This window comes from Osmerus eperlanus, chromosome 8, assembly GCF_963692335.1.
Source record: "Osmerus eperlanus chromosome 8, fOsmEpe2.1, whole genome shotgun sequence".
Lineage (NCBI taxonomy): Eukaryota > Metazoa > Chordata > Actinopteri > Osmeriformes > Osmeridae > Osmerus > Osmerus eperlanus.
The window spans coordinates 13,338,130-13,357,945 of NC_085025.1; the positions used below are offsets into that span (position 1 = coordinate 13,338,130).

At 41.6% G+C, this 19,816-nt stretch overlaps 2 protein-coding genes across 2 annotated transcripts; one reads left to right on the plus strand and one right to left on the minus strand.

Moving 5' to 3' along the window:
• Nucleotides 1-8,795: 8,795 nt before the first annotated feature.
• On the minus strand, nucleotides 8,796-14,245 carry zbtb1 (zinc finger and BTB domain containing 1). The gene is made up of 2 exons (XM_062467620.1): nucleotides 14,017-14,245; nucleotides 8,796-12,609 (listed from the first exon to the last, which is right to left on the minus strand). The coding sequence occupies exon 2, from the start codon at nucleotides 12,603-12,605 to the stop codon at nucleotides 10,524-10,526; it is 2,082 nt and encodes a 693-aa protein (XP_062323604.1). The 5' UTR covers nucleotides 12,606-12,609; nucleotides 14,017-14,245; the 3' UTR covers nucleotides 8,796-10,523.
• A 605-nt stretch (nucleotides 14,246-14,850) lies between these two features.
• zbtb25 (zinc finger and BTB domain containing 25) lies at nucleotides 14,851-19,310 on the plus strand. The gene is made up of 4 exons (XM_062467640.1): nucleotides 14,851-14,930; nucleotides 15,989-16,177; nucleotides 16,489-18,740; nucleotides 18,996-19,310. The coding sequence occupies exons 2-3, from the start codon at nucleotides 16,005-16,007 to the stop codon at nucleotides 17,693-17,695; spliced, it is 1,380 nt and encodes a 459-aa protein (XP_062323624.1). The 5' UTR covers nucleotides 14,851-14,930; nucleotides 15,989-16,004; the 3' UTR covers nucleotides 17,696-18,740; nucleotides 18,996-19,310.
• The last annotated feature ends 506 nt before the right edge of the window (nucleotides 19,311-19,816 follow it).

The following is a 19,816-nucleotide window of genomic DNA, read 5'->3' on the forward strand; positions in this document are numbered from 1 at the left end:
ATTATTTTAAGTTTTCCCCCACCAAGTTAATGCCAACTACTTATGGGCAACAAAGATTGACATCCAAGTCTCACTTTATTCATGCTGACATACAAATTTTGGCTTAACAAACAAATGCTAGGATTAAACGATGTTCTCCCCAAATATTTGTATCAGACCTATGACTTTGGTGTCATGCCTGAGGTTATTTATTTATACTATTCTCTCCCCTAGAAATATCACTTGAAGAGATAGCCCATCCAATTACCAAAGCCTGTCTACCACTCGATCTGAGCAGGACAACAATGAGGGGGAACAAAATAGTGGTGGAAACTGCTGTAAATCTCGTCAAATGATATTAGAACATTCATCTCCTGCTAGGACAGCCAAATTGCTTCCATGTTCCTCATGAGTGGTGGCTTAAAATGTGTTTTTCAGTAGAGAACATTCTGATGTGCAAGTCAAGGCAGTGACACTGTTGCAGGGATGTTGATGGAATGTTCTCTAGTGGGGATGTTCCCTTGTTCTCATAGAAAAACATCCCTTCACACTCACTGTTGTATTATATAAACACATTTCTGTTTAAGCAAGGGGACACTGAAGGCCAGATTTCCTTGGAAAAAAATAGGTTCACTTTAATCCGAGTATTGTTATTTTCACTGCAATCTGACAAATAGTCTGACCAATAATCTTACACACGCACAATTCGTGAGAAGGAGTGATCATATATTTCAAAGAGCTTTGTATGCAGTAATACGGTATTTACCTATGGGTGGTCTTTACCTATGGGTGACAAAATGACACTTTTTCAGCAGATTTATGTCTTTCAATCTGTCAATCTACAGTATACCTGTTGTAGGGGAGCTCTTCTGGTTGACATCATTTCAACATCATACAGTGACTCTTTCTCTCTTTGGCTTTGGCTGTCAACAGCAGTGTGTTTGTCTGCACTGGGCATTTTAGATCACTATCATGTCTGACTTATTGTTTGGGTTTTGGCAGTTACACTGGAATGTGTTATCAACCGAATTGCTGGAAAACTACTTTAGCTACTCTGTAGAGGGTCAATGCAGCCACTTTTATGAAAGCCATAGCTATCAAATACAAGTATTACAGCTATTTTTGTGTGAAGGTGTGCATGTGATTTCTTGTTTGCTGATATATCAAAAAACCGACACAACAAACATGCACAACACAGAGGTAGGCTAAGAACCAGGTGTAATGTGTATGTCTATCCCATAAATGGGATAGACATACACATTCTCTGGGATGAGACCAGCAAGGAAAAGGTTGCAAGAGGGGTTGACTGTATCGGCGGAAACTAGGGGCCTTTTTCCATTAGTGCTCAGGGACAGATGAGGATGGTGGGGTAATCTCTGAGGGGACACTGGGCTGATTACATCTCACCGCGAGACGCCTGCTTGAACATCCCTAGCAATTAGTTCTTTCAATTTTCCTCCCTGTCTGGGGCTTGGAGGGTGTGTGCGTGAGCCCTAGAAAAAGAGGGGAAGGAAGCCGCACCCTTGTTGCATAAACTGCAGATGTACTCGCAAGTTCGCATGAGATTTACCGCTACTACTCAAAAATATCTCCTGTGGTTTGACTTTGAACTAATGATTTGACTTGACAGATACTTTTTGATACTCACCTGCATCGATTACTCTAGCGAAATAGTCGACTATAAGGAAAAAAGCATGCTGCTCAGAGCTGGTACTGGAAATGAAAAAGAGGAATTGGTGGGTTTCTAATGAGAAGCAACAGCATAAATTGATTCATATCCATAATAATCCCTCCATGAGTACACCCCCCCATGGATGGTCAAAGCATGGACCATTCGATTCCAGGACACACCATGTGCACACATTGGTATTTCAGTGGCAGTGTGTTGTTTTTTCACACCTGAGCAGTCAACAGTCCAAGCCAACACCAGGGACTGACAGGCACAGTGGTGGGAACAACAGACGGGACGGGACGGGACGGGGGGGACGGGACGGGACGGGACGGGGGGGGGACAGGGGAATTATGAGGTAGCACCAGTGACTCCATGCTTTTTAATGACAGTGTGGGGAGGTTGAGTGACGAGGGTGGTGTGTTGTCAGTGACAGGGGATAACTAACAGAGATTTATAGCAGCATTAACCCGTGACAGCATGAGAGCAACGGCAGGTAATACATAAGGATTAATTGCACTAGCTGCAGGCCTAATAGCACTGGACCAACTTTTTTAACAGTATTGTTCGATACGGTTAGTCCCAAAGCACAATAATACACATTAAAAAGCATATGCAAGGTAATACAACATTTAAATGTATGTTTGAAATAGAACCTTAGCACACGTCACAAGGAACCTCAGCCTACTACCTAAACTAAGGTGACATAACTGGAACACTCAGGCTTACTCATCACAAAGTAATCCTGAATAGAAAAATGGGGGTCTGTTGACAAAAGGAAGTGTTGTAATAAAGACTAGGCCTTATACATCAAAACATATCAAATGTGCTTAATATAAGCTATCCCTTAGCTCACATTTTGTTTCAATCTTAGTTGAACAGGCCTCGATGTCTTATATGTCACCACTAGCTCAAAGGGGAAATCCGGTTGTCCAGCAAAGATTTCTGTGTTCTGCCCAGTGGGCGTAATGTAGCCTAATTGTCTCCCTCAAGAAGACTTCATTACTGGGGTGTGACAGATAGAGATGGGAAGTATGGATAGGTCTGTTAAAAGACGAAGCAAAGAAAGGAAATGTAGTATAGTTGATCGCTTCTGCAGTCTCTCACTAGATAGGGCTCTGGAATGTGTGCAAATGCAAAACAACTATGACAGAAAGCAACTCTGGGCTGTTAAGGTCAATGCACTTTAAATGATCTAAAAGAGGATGTTGTGGAGAAATGCTTCTTCTGCTGTAGTCCAATACAATCATCAACTATAATTGCTCAACAGAGCACTCGTGTGGACAAAATATGAATTACACCCCATTAACAACTTCCCACTCAGCGAAAAGACGGAAACATAGGCCTATGTAATTGAGGAGAAGATAACTCCAAAGCAGAAAATAACTTGCAGTAATTTGCAGTAACAATGCAGTTTTATGCATTTGAAAATAGTGGAGAATGGCAAATCTACAAGCATAGATGTTAAAATTGACTTCATGTTTCTGCTATAGATCTTAAAAGGTGCTTTACACAAGCAGCAGCACAGAGGAAGAGCGTCTTTAACAAAAACAAAATAGATTTTTATTCAAGCCAACCAATAACATGACCATTGTTCCCCCTAACCAACTGCAAACCAAACATGCTATTACACCACAAGACAAGCAAGCTTCTGTTTCAATAGGTATGAACCCACAATCATGCAAGACAATGGTTTACATTTTTAGATATTTTAAGGATAGCACACACACTGTAAGATTTTAGGATTCAATATGTTTATTATGTTCACTGTGTGCACCTGCCCAAAAAAAGAAAATTCCTGGTTTGTGAACACTTACTTGGCGATTAAACACAATTCTGATTCTGATTTAGACAATAATTCTCTCTCAAGACAGCCCTACAATGAGAAGCTAATGTTCAGTGTACCATCTGATATGGCAATTGTACAGTGCAGAAAAAATGGCCTTCATGAATGGCATAGGCAGCATGAGATAAGCTTAATAGGCTACACCAAGTCAGACCTCCATATTGCTTTCATTTCACTTGGCAGAGGAAACTCTCACGTGCGTCACACGGTGGACTGCTAGGGCTTTCCAAACATTCCGGAGCGGTTTGGAAGAACCACAGCTTGTTTGCTGCTCTAGAAGGAACAGCTGTTAGCTAAACTGAAAATCTTCAAATCACACACTTCTTTCTTCTTCTGTCTACTGTTTGTTAAAAAATGCAGGTTTGTTAAAGACTTGGTAGTGGACATGGTATTGGAAACCTCATTGGTGGTTTTATATAAAGTAATTAGGGAAAAAGGGAAGAGAGACCAGGAAAGAACTGTCAAAACAAGAAACACATGAAGAGGTTTTGTCAAAAAGGAGCAACATGTTGGCTTATTCGACCTAATAAAAACTCTAATCAGCATAGTGAATTCATTTTGAATGTCTGAACTCTTATCTCTGAGCCCAGATTCCGTTTCCAGAACCAGTAAAGCGCAAAACCTAGATATAAACCACACTCTGCATTAGGCAGCTTCCAGCCTGGTGTCTATTTCTTACTCCTCCAGTGGGGGATGGAGTTGCCTAGCCAAAAACTAGGAAAGTCAAAATGTAATTTCTGTAGAGAAAGCAGGAAATGGTTTGTGCGTTGCCACTGCACAATGCTAACGGATTGTAATTCACTTTCCCTTGAGACACTATATCTTTGTTAATGGAAATAGTATCTAATTACAAGCCTATTATGTGGGATCAGCAAAGTCATAAGAAAGAATCAACAGCAGTCAATTATTCAAACTGTACTTCAGGAAATTGTCTCTAATCAAATTTGTGAAAGGAGGGTTTTTTTTCTACATTATTTTCTAATTGCTTCAGGGAGACTGTAGCTACCCCTAGAGGCTAGACAGTAAATTCAGCCAAGGGACTTCATAACAGTGACTTTCTTCCACTGGGTGGACTTACAGGTAGTGTAGCTGGTATGTGGGGGAAGAACCCAGCGCTCAGATGTCTTCTTCTTTGGGCTTGGTGTGGTAGTTGGACTAGTTTAATGTTGCCATGAGGCAGATAGATATTCCACTGCTGGGCCAGGCTCCTGTCATCTTCCACCTTTCGAGAGGAATATGTTGTACAAGTCTGTCTAAGTAGACAGTACTGCAGTGAGAATATTAGTGAAAGTCAAGTATGTTTTAGAGACATGACATCCAGAATGTACAAATATCAGTTTCGATGTGACATGACACTGACTTTTAATGGTTTGGCTATAGTTTATACCAAAATGATTTGTTTCATGTTCATTTGTCGTTTCTGATCCTAAATGGTTTACCTAAAAACCTTCCAGCTATTTTAAAATGTTTCTCCAGATTTCTGCAATTCTAGAGCTGTCCAAGTTCTTCATTTTAATTGGAGATGGGATGCTTGCTGGACAGAGCATAGGGTTAATACAATCATGTTTAGCATTTACATTTAGTCATTTAGCAGAAGCTCTTATCCAGAGCGACTTACAGTAAGTACAGGGACATTCTCCCCGAGGCAAGTAGGGTGAAGTGCCTTGCCCAAGGACACAACGTCATTTGGCACGGCCGGGAATCGAACCAACAACCTTCTGATTAATAGCCCGACTCCCTAACCGCTCAGCCATCTGACCCCCCCACTCTAGCATAACATGTAACGTGTTATTGAACTCCATGTTTGTGGTTGTCTCTGTTCCCAACCATACGTTCCCTTACACACACACACACACACACACCGACCAGTTTATAGCCTACTTTCCTAATGGACATTAAGATGAGGGATCATAGAGCTGAGGGAGCCTAGAGCAAAAAGATTTTGTTGGGGGAACATTTTCTCTAGTCTAGTGTATTGACAGGCGCACTGTTCCGCTAAACTGAAGGCAAATTGACTGGACTGCAATGCAAATGAGTTGGCTACAACTTATACTTTACCTCTGCAGTCAAGTTTTCATCGGAGAAACTGTACAAGGAAAACAGCAGTCATGTATCAGTCAGTCAGTCTCATGTATCCCCACATCTTCGTCATCTGGCGTCTGAATGGATGTTGTCCACCCGGTTTAACCCCGGTCTACTTGCTGAACGAATTTTGCATTTGTCATACTTTTTTTCCTTTAAAACGTATTGAGGCAATACAAATTGTTTGAAAGTAGCTTGCTGTTTTGCTCACGGTGCTTCTTACAGTTTTTTTTTTTGCTTTGGTACTATTTTCACAAGTAAGGTGTACATTTTCAAAACTCTTAGTACAAAAATCCAAACTGATCACACTTGTAAAGCAGCTAGTCATTCTTTCAAAACCTGATGGAATGCTTTCAGTCCACATAATCATTGTTTCAAACATAAGATTATTGTAATATGTAATGGGAACATTTGGATTAATGACCGAAACACAACAGTATGATCTTCTTTCAGTTTAGTACTTTTAACAATCAGTTCATCCAACAGCAAACAATGCAAGATACATGTTTCAAATCGGCCTTAGAAGTGCTGAAATGAATATGCTACAGTACTATGTAAAAGACAGATTACACAGTTTCACATTAGGCAATACACTTACATTACTCACATTTACATAATAAATAATAATTTCCAAAATATCCATCCTATGTGTAATCAGGTGAAGGATCAATGAAGACATTGTCTACACTCATTTGGGCAAATTACGTAGTTTTTACTATTTTTCAGATATAATTGTAACATAGGTATACTTTCTATTATGTAACTAAATGAGAACAAAACATAACATTTAGAGGCCCCATGCCCACCTCTCTGACCTCTCTGTTGGTGCCCATGCCCACCTTTCTGACCTCTCTGTTGGTGCCCATGCCCACCTCTCTAACCTCTCTGTTGGTGCCCATGCCCACCTCTCTGACCTCTCTGTTGGTGCCCATGCCCACCTCTCTGACGGATCCCTTGTCGACGAGCTTTTCCTATTCCTTGCTGTCTATCCTGCTATGAAGGATTTTTTTTTTGCGCCCCCACTTTTACGTATACATATCTACAGTAATATTGACCAATTGTGGTTACCCCAATCTGAAATCAAGTAGCAATAACGAGTATTCATCATGTGTGGTTACGGTAAATGATATGTTCGTACAAAAACACATTTTATTTCTGTATTTCTCAAAATCAATATACTGTTTATTGCTGAAATGAAAATATATAGGTTTACCAAACGGTTCAGTGATTAACCATTAAGATCAGTTGGATTACGTGTTGGTCAAATGTATTTACGCAAATTAAATGAGAAGCATATCAAAAGTATTGTGAGCATTGCATTGTGAAAGACAATTACTTAATATGAAAGGTATTTCTTTGATGACACACTGATTAGGTGTCATAAAAAAGTGATTGTGTATTTTGTGTATTGTACTTTGTCAATTGAACATGTGATTACATGTTTGAAAAAACAGACTTTTTGATGATCTGCTTTGAGTTTTGTACTAACAGTTGTGAGGTTTTACCACATACTTGTGAAAATAGTACCAAAGCGAATAATTTTTTTTTTATTTTGCTATACCTTCCTTATCAAATTGACTTTTCTTATGGAATTGACTTGGGCATAGGGTTTATAGCTTAAAATAGCCACTTACACTCCACATTTTGCTGTGCCTTGTCTAATTCGAGAATTGAAAGCGGGCTTTAGCTTGCTAATTTCGCCGTTTATGGTGACCTAATAATTAATGTGCTCAAAACCTGCCTAAACTCAACTGTGATATTTTTTTTTAGCAACTCAATGTATATATTTCGGGCTTGATAAATGTTTGATAAAATACTGGTATAAAGCCAGCAACAGCACATTTTTTTTTTTACAATCCAGCAGGCACACCTTAATAATTTAAACAGGTGTTAACTTTGGCATGCCGCAGCTCAGTGCACATCTATTGCAAATCTAGAACCGATGCTCCTCTGGTAGCCTAAATCTTATCTGAATCTTTGACGAATAAAAGTGTACTCAAAGTCAAAGACACAATCTGCCTCAATGCTGGTATTCAAAGATGCGCTTTTTATGACAGCTTATGACAGTGAACTAAACGGTTATTTATTGGTTGACTGTCTACTGGAGTATTGGTACCCACACTGAATGGAAACAGGTTCCAGATAGCCTATGCTACATCACAAAACTGCATAATTGCATCAAAATATGGATTCAGTGACTGGCCACTGTTTATGTACCTCAGGTTATACTTTAGGTTTCCTTGACCCCTATACAGTCTCACAGTGAAAAAAAGCTGTGAGACTGTAAAAACAGGATCTGCATATTTTGAATACAGTCTGGTCAGTTTTGCAAAGCCTCTGGTTTCAACATCTGGTTAATACTGTAGGCACAAAGGATCCCTTTCCTCAAATGTCAACATACTAATTGATTAAAATTGCTGGCAGTTACAGTACACTAAGGAGTCTATACACCACATTGGTGCTGATTAGAGGTTAAGTCATGAAACAGTGGGGCAGCAAAATATTGACAGTATAAAAATGGTTTACATTGTGAGTATTCACGTTTTATTAGATTGACAGAAGGCTTCTATTTCCAAAACAACATTTGTCATGTCAGAGACTACTAAAACACCCTGTCAAGCAACAAGTATACCAAGTATACCAACATAAGTACGTTAAAACAAAGCCATTTCAGAGCCTAAACCTGGTCAACCAATGCAATAAAACCAAATAAATGACAGTGACAGTGACAAAGAGTTTAATTGAAAATTACTCCAAAACTCCTCTGAAACATGGTATATATTACCATTGCCATCCAAAAGTCATAGGTAAAAAGTCAGGAGTCAGGTGGCTGAGCGGTGAGGGAATCGGGCTGGTAATCCGAAGGTTGCCAGTTCGATTCCCGGTCATGCCAACTGACGTTGTGTCCTTGGGCAAGGCACTTCACCCTACTTGCCTCGGGGGGAACGTCCCTGTACTTACTGTAAGTCGCTCTGGATAAGAGCGTCTGCTAAATATGTAAATGTAATGTAAAAATAAAAAACCTGACATTTTACAAGAGGAATAAAAGTCCACATTAAATGAACGTTGCACTGACTTTTAAGCCTCCATGCTGGGACAGAAAGAAGTATAGATCTTGGCTGCCAACCTACAGTATTGGCAGGACAATACATTATTACTCACAACACAATTCTTGCCTTGTGCAAGCACCTCACTGACTGCGATAAATTGGCTGATAAATTGGTTGACACAAGTCGTTTGTGATTTTAATAAGCACCCATTTTGCAAAACACAAGACAGTTTATAAAATACACCAACTATTACTGAAAAACAATGGTTAAACCAAGAGCTTAAGAATGCTTCCCTATTATTATTTAGTTCTAAAAAAAAAATTCTGTTTTAATTTCGGTCAAAACTTCTGAGCAAACCGTATTTACCCATCCATTTTGGCTAAACCATCATGAACATAAAGCAATAGCCTATTACTACATTAAAGTTTTTTTCAGTAGTAATATTATATTGAAGCCAAACATTTTTGTGAAGTCTTGGTTGAGCACTTAACGGAATACACGGAAGAATGGAGCCACCAGTTACTCCCTTTTTTCTTATGTTTAACATTTGATTGTCTAACATTTAAGCGCTGTGAATCTGCCCACAGCAATGGATTTCAATGGTTGCCAACCTTGTAATGGCAGGCCTCTGGGGTATTTTACTTGTAGTGGTGGTAAATACACTCAACTGCTGAATATTGTTGCTTCATCAACCATGTACCCTTCAGGATGTTGAGTTGTGATTATGTTCACTCTGCAGTGTTACAAACATCAAGGATCCCAATCCCAAGCAAGCCCAAGAGAAACCGCCTAACATGCAAGAGTACTTTCTCTATTGGCTATAAAACGCAACTGTGAAAGAAAGTGTCCCTTTTTAGCAAACATAAAATCAACAAATCAAGGCAATTGTAAAGCCCTTACTCAAAGATGCTAATTTACCAATGATACCCACTCAAGCTGAGGCAAAAAGAAAACAATGTAAATGTATCCAGAAACAGTCTCTGAAGTGAATGTAGACATTACTGTTTGATCCTATACAACACACGAATGGCAAGTATTTATTTTAATTAAATGTCAGTGTCATTTTCAGCAAGACAAATTTTGAGTCACATTCGTTTATATATAAATTCAACGGCAGATATGACTTTTTGTTTTTGTACAGCAGTCACTTCAATACAGCAGTATTTACAAAATAACTGATAAGGCAAAAGAGAAAGTGAAAAAGTTCTTTTGTAACATGGATGCTCTGTTGGAGAATTGTATATCAACCAAAGGAGCACAAAATGTGTTTCTGATGTTTCCTGTGTATTTATTCTAGTGTTTTTGTCTGTTTAGCTTGCTGGAGATGTTCCATTTCAATGTCCAAATTCAATGTTTACTTACAGTATATGACTATGCTACCCCTCAAACGTTTGGAAAACCAGGAAGTGAATTGACTAACATAAAATACTGAAGTGAAATGTCATGAGAGTGCAAATGAAAATGAGTGTAAATGAAAGGCACCATATACAGATCATTTGTTTGTTAAATGCAAATTGTGCCATGGAATCTCAACCATGGTCTCATTGCACAATGTAGACTGTTTTATGAAATTAGTAAAAGCAATACACTTGCTAAATATATTTTAGAGATCAAAATTGGACTATTTGTTGATAAATAGATTGATAGTCAGAATCAACACTGATTTGTCTAACATTGGTTTTGTTTTTGTGAAGAGCATGAGGTACAGATAATGTGAGTTCCAAAATGAAGCACTTTAGCCCTCATCAACAAAAATGGAACATACTGTATGCATACAATTTGAAAGTGCATATTTTATAGGGATTCTATTTTTGGTATTCAAGTGCATACATCTGTTATCACATTTATGGCTTTTTAACAGACACACAGATTCAGCGTGGACATTGGATCCAGCCTCTCATAGTCTTTTGGTGTGTTTGGAGTTGTAGTGACTACGCATGTCTTTACGGAGACGGAACTTCTCTCCACAGACCCCACAGATATACAGGTGCACATCCATATGCTTCTCCAGATGCTCCCCACTAGGAAAGATCTGGAAGCACACCTGGCAGATGGTCTCACCGGCCGAGAGGTGCGAGATCATGTGACGCACGTGATCATGCTTAAGGAAGGTGCCCTGGTCGCAGACGGGGCAGACGTAGCGCGCCATCCCCTTGTGCATGTCGGTGTGTAGCCGGAGCTGCCGCTCGCGCAGGAACTGTTTACCACACGTCTGGCAGGTGAACTGCTTTTCCTTTGTGTGGACCGTGTAGTGCTCCCGGAGGTGGCAGCGCTGATAGAAACCCTTGAAGCAGATGCTGCAGAAGTGCTTGCGTCGATGATCCGGCTCCGCCCCGTCCTCCAGCATGGTTGGGCGGAGAAGCTCCTGCTCATGGCAGACAAGAGTGTGCTCCATGGCCAGACTCTCACTTTGGAACAACAAGCCACAGTGGGGGCAAGTAAGGTCAGTCCCTTCAAGCGAGCCCTCCTCCATGGCCTGTGGGTCTTCCAGGAGAGGAGAATGATCTTCTCCATGGGAATCAGATTCGGCACCCTGGGGTTCTCCACAACGTTCTGCATGCTCCTGGAGCTGCCGTCCTTTAATTAAGACTTGTCCACACCTCCCACAGGCACAGATGTGCCCCATGTGATTGGAGATGTAGTGGCCTGATTGGTCCTCCTCGGTTAGCAGAGCTCCACAGAGTTCACATGGCATACAATCTGTATCCAGATTTTCCTCTTTAATCTTGCGCACCTTTGCAGGTAGGGCAGAATCCTCACTGTTTGACAGGTCTCCATCCAAAAGATCACTGCCGTCCTCCATGCCTGAGACTCCAGCCTCAGGATCATGGTTAAATCTAGCCTGATCACTCTTAGTGTCCTTGTATGCATTGCTCCTTGTGCTACTGCAGTCTCTGGCACTGTGCTCCCCCACCTGGATTACTTTGATGCCATCCATATTTGAAACAACATTTTCTTCTGGCTCTGTCTTGATGGAAATAGTCCTGATAGATGCAGGCTCATTTTCTGTTCCGGTAGCTACAGATCTGATCACGGATTCAGAGTCTGACTTGTGGTCTGGCCAATCCTCTTCACCTTTGCAGACCACCCTGTGCTCCTCGATTCCCTCTGATGCTGAGCTCTCCCCCTTGTTGGAATCATTATCTGCATCTGCACTGGTTCGGGGAGCCTGGAAGGCAGCCTTCCTGTTGGTGCATGTGAGGATGTGTTCAATCAGCAGCTTCTCACAGCTGAAGACAAAGCCACAGTCATCACAGGTGTAGGTGCGGCCAAAACGGGGACGCTCTTTAAGGGTGGCACTCCGGCCTCCAGACCTTTTCCTCAGGTCACATGGCTGCTCAGCCATGCTATCTACAAGCGGTGGGGCGGCTTTCAAAGGAAGTGCCGCCACCTCCTCCACCACCACCACGGGCCTTTTCACTGGAGGTGTGAAGCTTGGACACACAGGAGTGCTGACAGCCTTTGGCGTGCGCTCAACTTCAGGGACACTGGGCTTCTGCTGCTCAAACATGCGGACTCCAAACATCATCTTTCCATTAGCGGGGCCAGTGGAGGAAGAGGAACTGGATGAGGTGGAAGAAGAGGAGGAGGCTGAGGAGGACGGAGTAAGATTGGAGCTTCTGATATCGCGGAGGTCTTCCAGCGAGTCGGGGATGTAATACATCTGCAGATAGGCCATCGAAGCTTTGAGCTCCTCAAACTCATAGCTGCCCACCATGATTCGGCCAAGATACATGAGCTGCAGGATTAAGTCGAAGCACTCTGCGCTGATCTGCATATTGCTGAGGTCCAGACGGGCCGTTCCCTGCTGGTCTCTGATGAACATCATCCTAAAGTAGGAGCTGCAGGCGGCCAGTACAGCCTTGTGGGCCCGGAAGTAGATGTCTCCAATGGCAATGCAGCAGTCGCACAGGAAGCCCCACTCTCGCTGGTTGTTGAGCTGCTGCAGGACATGCTCGCTGTGGCTAGGCCTCGCCATCACACTAGGAAAGGAGGGAAAGGGGGCGGGGGGTGGGATAAGTGGTTTACCAATGTTGATCTATGTTTAGCAATGATTCACTCTGAATGAAAAGACTTACAACTCTTATCAAAATACTTCCGCTTCAAAGCATATAAAATATGTATAGGTATTTACACAAAATTGAAAGAAATTGAAATATTAACCAAATTAAAAGCTGTTTTTGGGATCAATAGTAACACACATTTCAATTTTGATCAAACCCACAAAAACCCATCCACTGTCAATTTTGTTTTCTATAATAGCAAAATATGTCTCAACTCAACATAAATTAATTTCAAGTACAAATGTCCACCTATTGAAACCCATTTTGTTTTTCACTTTAAAAGTCTGCATGTGTCTTCTCACGACATGAAGGTAAACTATAAATAGGTCACTCCCATAATTAGACAATCTCAAAATGTATGTCTGCAATTATAAACTATATGGTTCCCCGTCATCATTACATTAGGCAAATGATTTATGTCATAAATAAGTACTCAACTTTTATTTACAATTTAAAGTTTATGGCTTGTGTTTTCACAGTGTATGTTTCAGTGTATGTTTTATGTTTTGGCTACCCGCAATGTTTGGGGCTATCTCGTTGTTATGATCAGTGACCTATGCACTTTTGTAAAGCTCTCTTTTGGAAGTCGCTTTGGATAAAAGCGCCTGCTAAATGCATAAATGTAATGTAATGTGTTGCTCCAAAGCCTCACTTACCATGTGAAGAGAAGCAGTCATCACACACACACACACACACATTATATGCATGTGTATACACATTACTGTTGCATAATGTCTGTGGCAGCCTAATGTGGGTGTGTGGGTGCTACTCTTCACACGCATTACGAGCAAGCACTATTAGTAGCCTATAGTTCACAACTAGGTACATTTAATTCAATAGGAAATCAAGCTATCAAACCATTACCACGACGTCCCATAAATATAAGTATTAAGGTGATATATACACCTTACTGGCTGGGAATAACAATTTCTTCTTTGTCGGGACTCGTCGTCAGCTCAAATTGAGAGGTTGACATCCCGCCCACGCATTGCCATTGGCCTATTTTAGAGACTCAGTCGTGCGGGTATGGTGGTTGTCAATCACACCGCACTAAAAGTAATTTAGAGGCTATGTGTGACAAATAATAACTAATAGACCAAAAGTGAGACAGCGACAATCGCTAATTCTTTATAATCTATTTGGGAAAACAAACAAAGTGAGAGCGCAAAATGGAGAGGGCTCTGAATCTGTGTTGTCAGAATCTCACGCAGGCACGCACTGCCACCCCCGCGCTGCTTCCCGCATTCACGCTATGAGAAAAAAAGGCACTGGGTTTTTCCGAACGCAGGAATGTTTACTCCCCTAAAACAGTGAACAAATACTTACCGAATATGAAGGAGGCCACCCGTGGATGTTGTAAAACTCAAGTTAATCTTTACTGCCCAAAAGTTCCACCTTAACCGCTTTTATTCAAGCCTCAAGTTGTGTCGAGAATAATCGCGAGGGCGAAGCCCCTTCTGCAGCACGGATGAAAGAACTTCCGCACAGCCGCTTTGCGAGCTTGCTCACCGCACTGGGTCTGTCTGTGAGAGATCCAGCCCCACTCACGCAAATCCAACCCCTTTGAGACAGGGTGTATAAAAGAATAACACGACATTCAATAGTGTTGGTTGAAGTGTGTTGTAATATTACTGGAGTTTTAAGCCATGCGGTAGCAAAACACGTTTAAGAATAAATATAGGTTAGGGTGTTTTTCGAATACATAGGCTAATTAGTTAGACTACTTATTATAAATGTTATCTATAGAGACAGATATATCTGTATACATATAATGAGCAGGGGTTTCCCAAGATTTACATGTCGGCTTCACTTTAGAACGTCTAGGCCAATCATTAACTTTCTGTTATGTCCTTGTTGCATCGTTAGACAAAAAACGAATACGATTTGAATATCCAAATCCAATAGGCCAAATTCAAAACAAACATAATTTTTGCTTTGACATTTGGCAACTGTGCGCATTTGTAAATCTGCTTTTATGTCCCGCGTGTTTAACAATCTTTCTCCAATTAAACAAACACATTCATACAGTGTAAATATCCGTGTTTCTACAGCGCACAGGTGATTTCATACCTTTGTTTAGACAGACAGACAGACAGCAAACGTAGAGTATTTTTACAGTCACGTGATGAGAAACAAGCTTATTTGACAGTCGCACAGGAAGACGCGCGAGATAGTGCGAGAATATATCTGCAGCAACAAATACACTATAGATCAAACCTGATATATTTTGCAAATTGGTGGTAAGAGAGACCTTTACATTAATCATCATCATGCATACTGTGTTTGCAAATGCAATGTAGAGTCAGCATGTCTCAAAAGGGTTGTGTAGTTTGTCGAGGTGCACGGTTGTTGATTTTGCCTGGAACACTTGATTCCGTCGGCAGAAACACTTAATGGGCTACAACAGACGTATGGGAATCGATATGTTGCGGGGTCGTGAAACAAGCTTGTAGTTATTTGGTTTATGCCAATTCTAAAAGGTCGTTTGTAAGTGTTAGAATATGTATGAGGTATTGCATTTAATCTCCACTAAACTGTACGTTTAGCAACGGGATGCAATCCGCTACGGTTATCATTAAAATGCATGCTTTGTTGCCAGGTCTATCATTGTCCCGTCTGCTTTTAAGTTGATTAAATTAACTAAATAACATGTTGCGAAGTCCGAAATCAAGGGGATCTAAACCATTTTAGTATACCCAATTCAATCACGTAACATGTAATTCCATCAGCTGGGCTCTCTTTACAATACAACGTTAACAAATGCAGTTCAAACACGCACACAGAGACGAGCTGGGGTTTATGTCTGATTCAGTTACTTAAGTTATTGTATAGGGACTATATCGTAGTTCATGTCAAGGGTTGCCATTAGATTGAACCACCTAAAATCAAACATTGAGTTGTAAAAAGTTGATCCAGAGGCCAACATCTGGCTAAGACCATAGCCTAAGAAAAAACTTAGAAGATCACATTTTTTGACCAGCAGAGTACGCCATTGTTTCAGAAAAATGTTACGACCATATGGCAAGATGTGTCCACTGTCAAATACATAGGCCTACTTGCAATGGTAATGAAACAATACATATTTTTCTAAGTACTCTATTGTTTTAACCTGTAGGCTACTTTAGCTTCGTTTTCTTAGTCTGTGTCAATGTTTGCCTGTTCGTCCATGTCACACTTCATGTCATGTTTGCTCGAAAGCCCAGCTTTTTGTTAATTTAATGCACAATAAACAATGTGTATAGTGCAGTATTCCTTTATAGTACCTTACTGTACAAACAAATGTCACTTATTTTGACAGGCTGAGAGGGGGCGTGATGGATGTGTCCGGCCACAGTCTGTTCCTACTTCAACAGCTGAACGTCCAGAGGGAGTTTGGCTTTCTGTGTGACTGCACCGTCGCCATCGGCAACGTGTACTTCAAGGCCCATCGGGCGGTCTTGGCTGCCTTTTCCAACTACTTCAAGATGATATTCATCCATCAGACCAGGTTAGCTACTTATACAGTATGGAAGCTTCATAGCATGACACCAAACCATTTTTGGCAGTATATGACAGGTTTGTGTACAATGTGCAAATGGCCTGATAAAGGTTTCCACTTGTATTAGACATGTCTCAATGTATGTACTCTATAGGGAAATATCTTGAATGTACCATAGCTTGCAAGATGTCCAATGGTTCAACCAAACATACAATCAAAAATCTCAAACTGAACTATAGAAAGTCGATGCTAAACAAAAACCCAGTACACCTCACCGTTCTCCCATTCTCAATCTTGAAACTAGTTTATTATTTCCCCAGTGAGTGCATCAAGATCCAGCCTACGGACATTCAGCCGGATGTCTTCAGCTACTTGCTCCACATCATGTACACAGGCACGGGCCCCAAACAACCTGTTGACCAGGGCCGATTGCAGGAGGGTATCAAGTTCCTCCATGCCTATCAGCTGTGCCGCAAACCTGGGGAGGGAGGCCCTGATGCCACCTCTGACATGGTCCGCATGTCCAACCTTTACGGCATCCAGATTTCCTCTCAACTGGCCAACAAGGACGGCCCCGGCAGTGCCAAAGGTGGTGCTGGGCCCCAGGGAGGAGGCCCTGAGGACGGGCGGTCATCCAGTCGGGCCGGCCGCTCTCACAGCCAGCTCTCGCTAACCGTCGGGCTGGAAGGGGTGCCCTCTGACAGGCTGTCGTCTGGCCTACGAGCCGTATCGTCTGTTGCGTCTGGGGACGACTCGGACCTCTCTGCTCGGATCAAGCAGGAGAGAGTGGAGGCAGACGAGGGGGAGGATGGCGAGGGAGAGGAGGGCCAGGGAGTCCACTCTCCTTCTCCTGCCCAGGGGAGAAGTCCCTGCCAGAGCCTCCTGTTCAAGGACAGCCCCCTGGCGCTGCTTTGTCCCCGCTGCGGCGAGCGCTGCTCGTCCCCAGAGGGGCTTCGCGAGCACCTTTTCAACCATGCTGCCTGTGCCCTGGATCCCAGTGGACTCATGGAGGGGCTTTCCCAGGGTGGGGGCGACCTTGGGGGGGGGGCCGAGGACAAGCATGCTGCTGGGCAGGAGCAGCTGGATGCAGGCTGTCTGGAGGAAGCCTTGAGGCAGAGCCAGGCATTGGCGGACGAGCTAGCCGCGGAGCTACGGCGTAGCAGAGGCGGTGGCGGAGGTACGAGTCCTCCCCAGACCACCACCACCACATCCAGCACACATACTCGAAAGCGCAAGATAGCGTGCGCCGTGTGCAGCCTGCGGTTCTCCCAGAAGAGCCAGTTACAAGAGCACATGTACACACACACTGGGAAGCCATCCCGCTACCATCGCTACAACCGCCTCTGCAGCCAGCTCATCCACGCCTCGGGGCATTTCTGTGAGGGTCCACCAGAGGGCGGGGGTGGTGTCACATCAACAGCTGCAGCTTTGGATGCCAACAGGGACACCCAGGACAATGGCAGCTCTTGCTACTCACTAGACTCTGAGATTTCACAGGAGAGTGTTGATGGTGTCCCTGTTGAATGAGTTACGTACTGTACTGTGGAGAAAAAAAGAGTACATGCAACACTGAACATTACAGCGGTTTTATTTTCAAAGTAACTTGATGTGGTCAAACTTTGTGGGGTAACTTTGTATATTACTATGTAATGCACCACAGCAATTTAACTGTATCTGTTTTTGTTTCATTTGAAGTTCGTATGGAGTGGAAAGACTAATATTATATACTTGTTACATGTAATGATAAAAAGTTATTCCCCTAAGAGCTACTTTGAAACAATGCCGATGTTAGGGATAGTGCTGCCAAGGGAATACATTTTTACTCTCCTCAAGAACCACTAACTTATCATCTATCTAATCTATCTCAAATGTTTGAATCAAAATCATGGTGCATCGTCTACATTGTGTCACTCATATCTCTGTATACCTTGTAATGTGATTCCAGTGTCAGTGTGTGCCTCTTATTCCGTTGCAGTATGTGAGGAGTCTGGATAGAATAGACAACTTTCTTTTAAAGAATGTGTTATCTTTCTGGTGTTACCAGCCGATATAGATTGGAAGTGTTTTCTGAAATGTGTTACAGTAAAATCATTGTACCGGCATAATAGGTCATCCTTAAATTTTTTCCAATCTGGTGATCTAGTACATAACTTGTGTCATGGTAATTTATTTAATGAAGGCCAGATTGTTTATTGTTAAAAATGGTAAGAAAAACAGCGAAAGCAGTGCCTTACTTACTTATTTTACATTCCAAAACAAAATAGTACTTACAACCTACCCCACTAGTTGGAGCCTTACTCTGTACAGAGGTCTAGTCCCTTCACCTTCAAATATTGTCAGTCTTCTCATGTGCTATCAATTTGTGACCGGGTGAAGTATCATTGAATGGCCTCTCATCAACAGAAAACATAGCAACCAATCATGGGACAACTGAAATAGTTCTCACTTTTATCCCTGAGAGATTAATTTAAATTGACATTAATGTGAAAGTAGCTATTTTGAGGTCTATTGCTAGGTTATCAAAGTTTTTTCCATGTAGTTAACATCCATTCCATAGAAATTCAGTTAAATGGTTTAACCCTCGTGCTGCCTTCGGGTCACATGACCCAAAGGTTCATAACGAACCATCGTTGTGTTTACCCAATTTTACCCAATACAAAAACAAATTAAAATAATTTTCTTTTAACCTTTGCAATGTGGGGGGTCTGAGACAGCCTAGCTGTTAAAAGAAAATGCTTCACTTTGTCTTTGTATGCGGTAAATCTGTCGCAATACGACGGTGGGTCACAATGACTGATGGGTCAGAATGACCCGAAGATAACACAAGGGTTAACCTGGTAAGGATCAAACACACTATATTTTCATGTAATTTACTTGTGGTTATACATTATGAATGCCTATGGCTTTCACATAATATACATTTATCTGTATATTCACCAGTACTGTGATAAGACACATACAATAATATTTTAATTTATAGATTTTAATAGATTTGGTCTCTGTTCACTTTTTAGTGTATTTGTGTGTGATTCTGGTGTTGGAATCGGCTTTAATGGTGTTTCCATTTTGTCATGCACTTGAATTATGATTGTGATTTAATGTTTTGGTAATATATCCTTTTACATGGATGGGAATTGTTTTGTAAATAAATGTATTTTACATGAATTGCTCAGTGTCTGTATTTTAATCCATACCCCTTAGGTAGATACATTGTCTTCCTATGGTCTTCTTCACCTTTCATGCAATAACAATATTTTGCCACTAGATGGCATCTGAGAGCCGGATGCAGGCACGAGTGCCTTTGCTTTTCTTCCCAGTGAGTGACTCATGATTCAAGGAGGACAGTGGCAACACAGAATGTATGATGCATTTCCCTGTGGAGCTCATCATCTAAATATTAAAACAAACAGATGGCTAGTAGGCCTCCTTACATGAGTGGTTTAAACATCCCTCTAACACCATAAACTCCTACTTATTTCATAAAGTGGAAAAGCTCGTATTGTCAATTATTATTAAACGAACATCTGTATTACCTAATGTTACAGAACTACAGGATGTGCGTAAGTATTCCTAACATGCAAGTCACAATAAATGCAACAATAAATGATGGGAAGAATAACTAGAATTATGGGAAGAAGATGGGCCAAC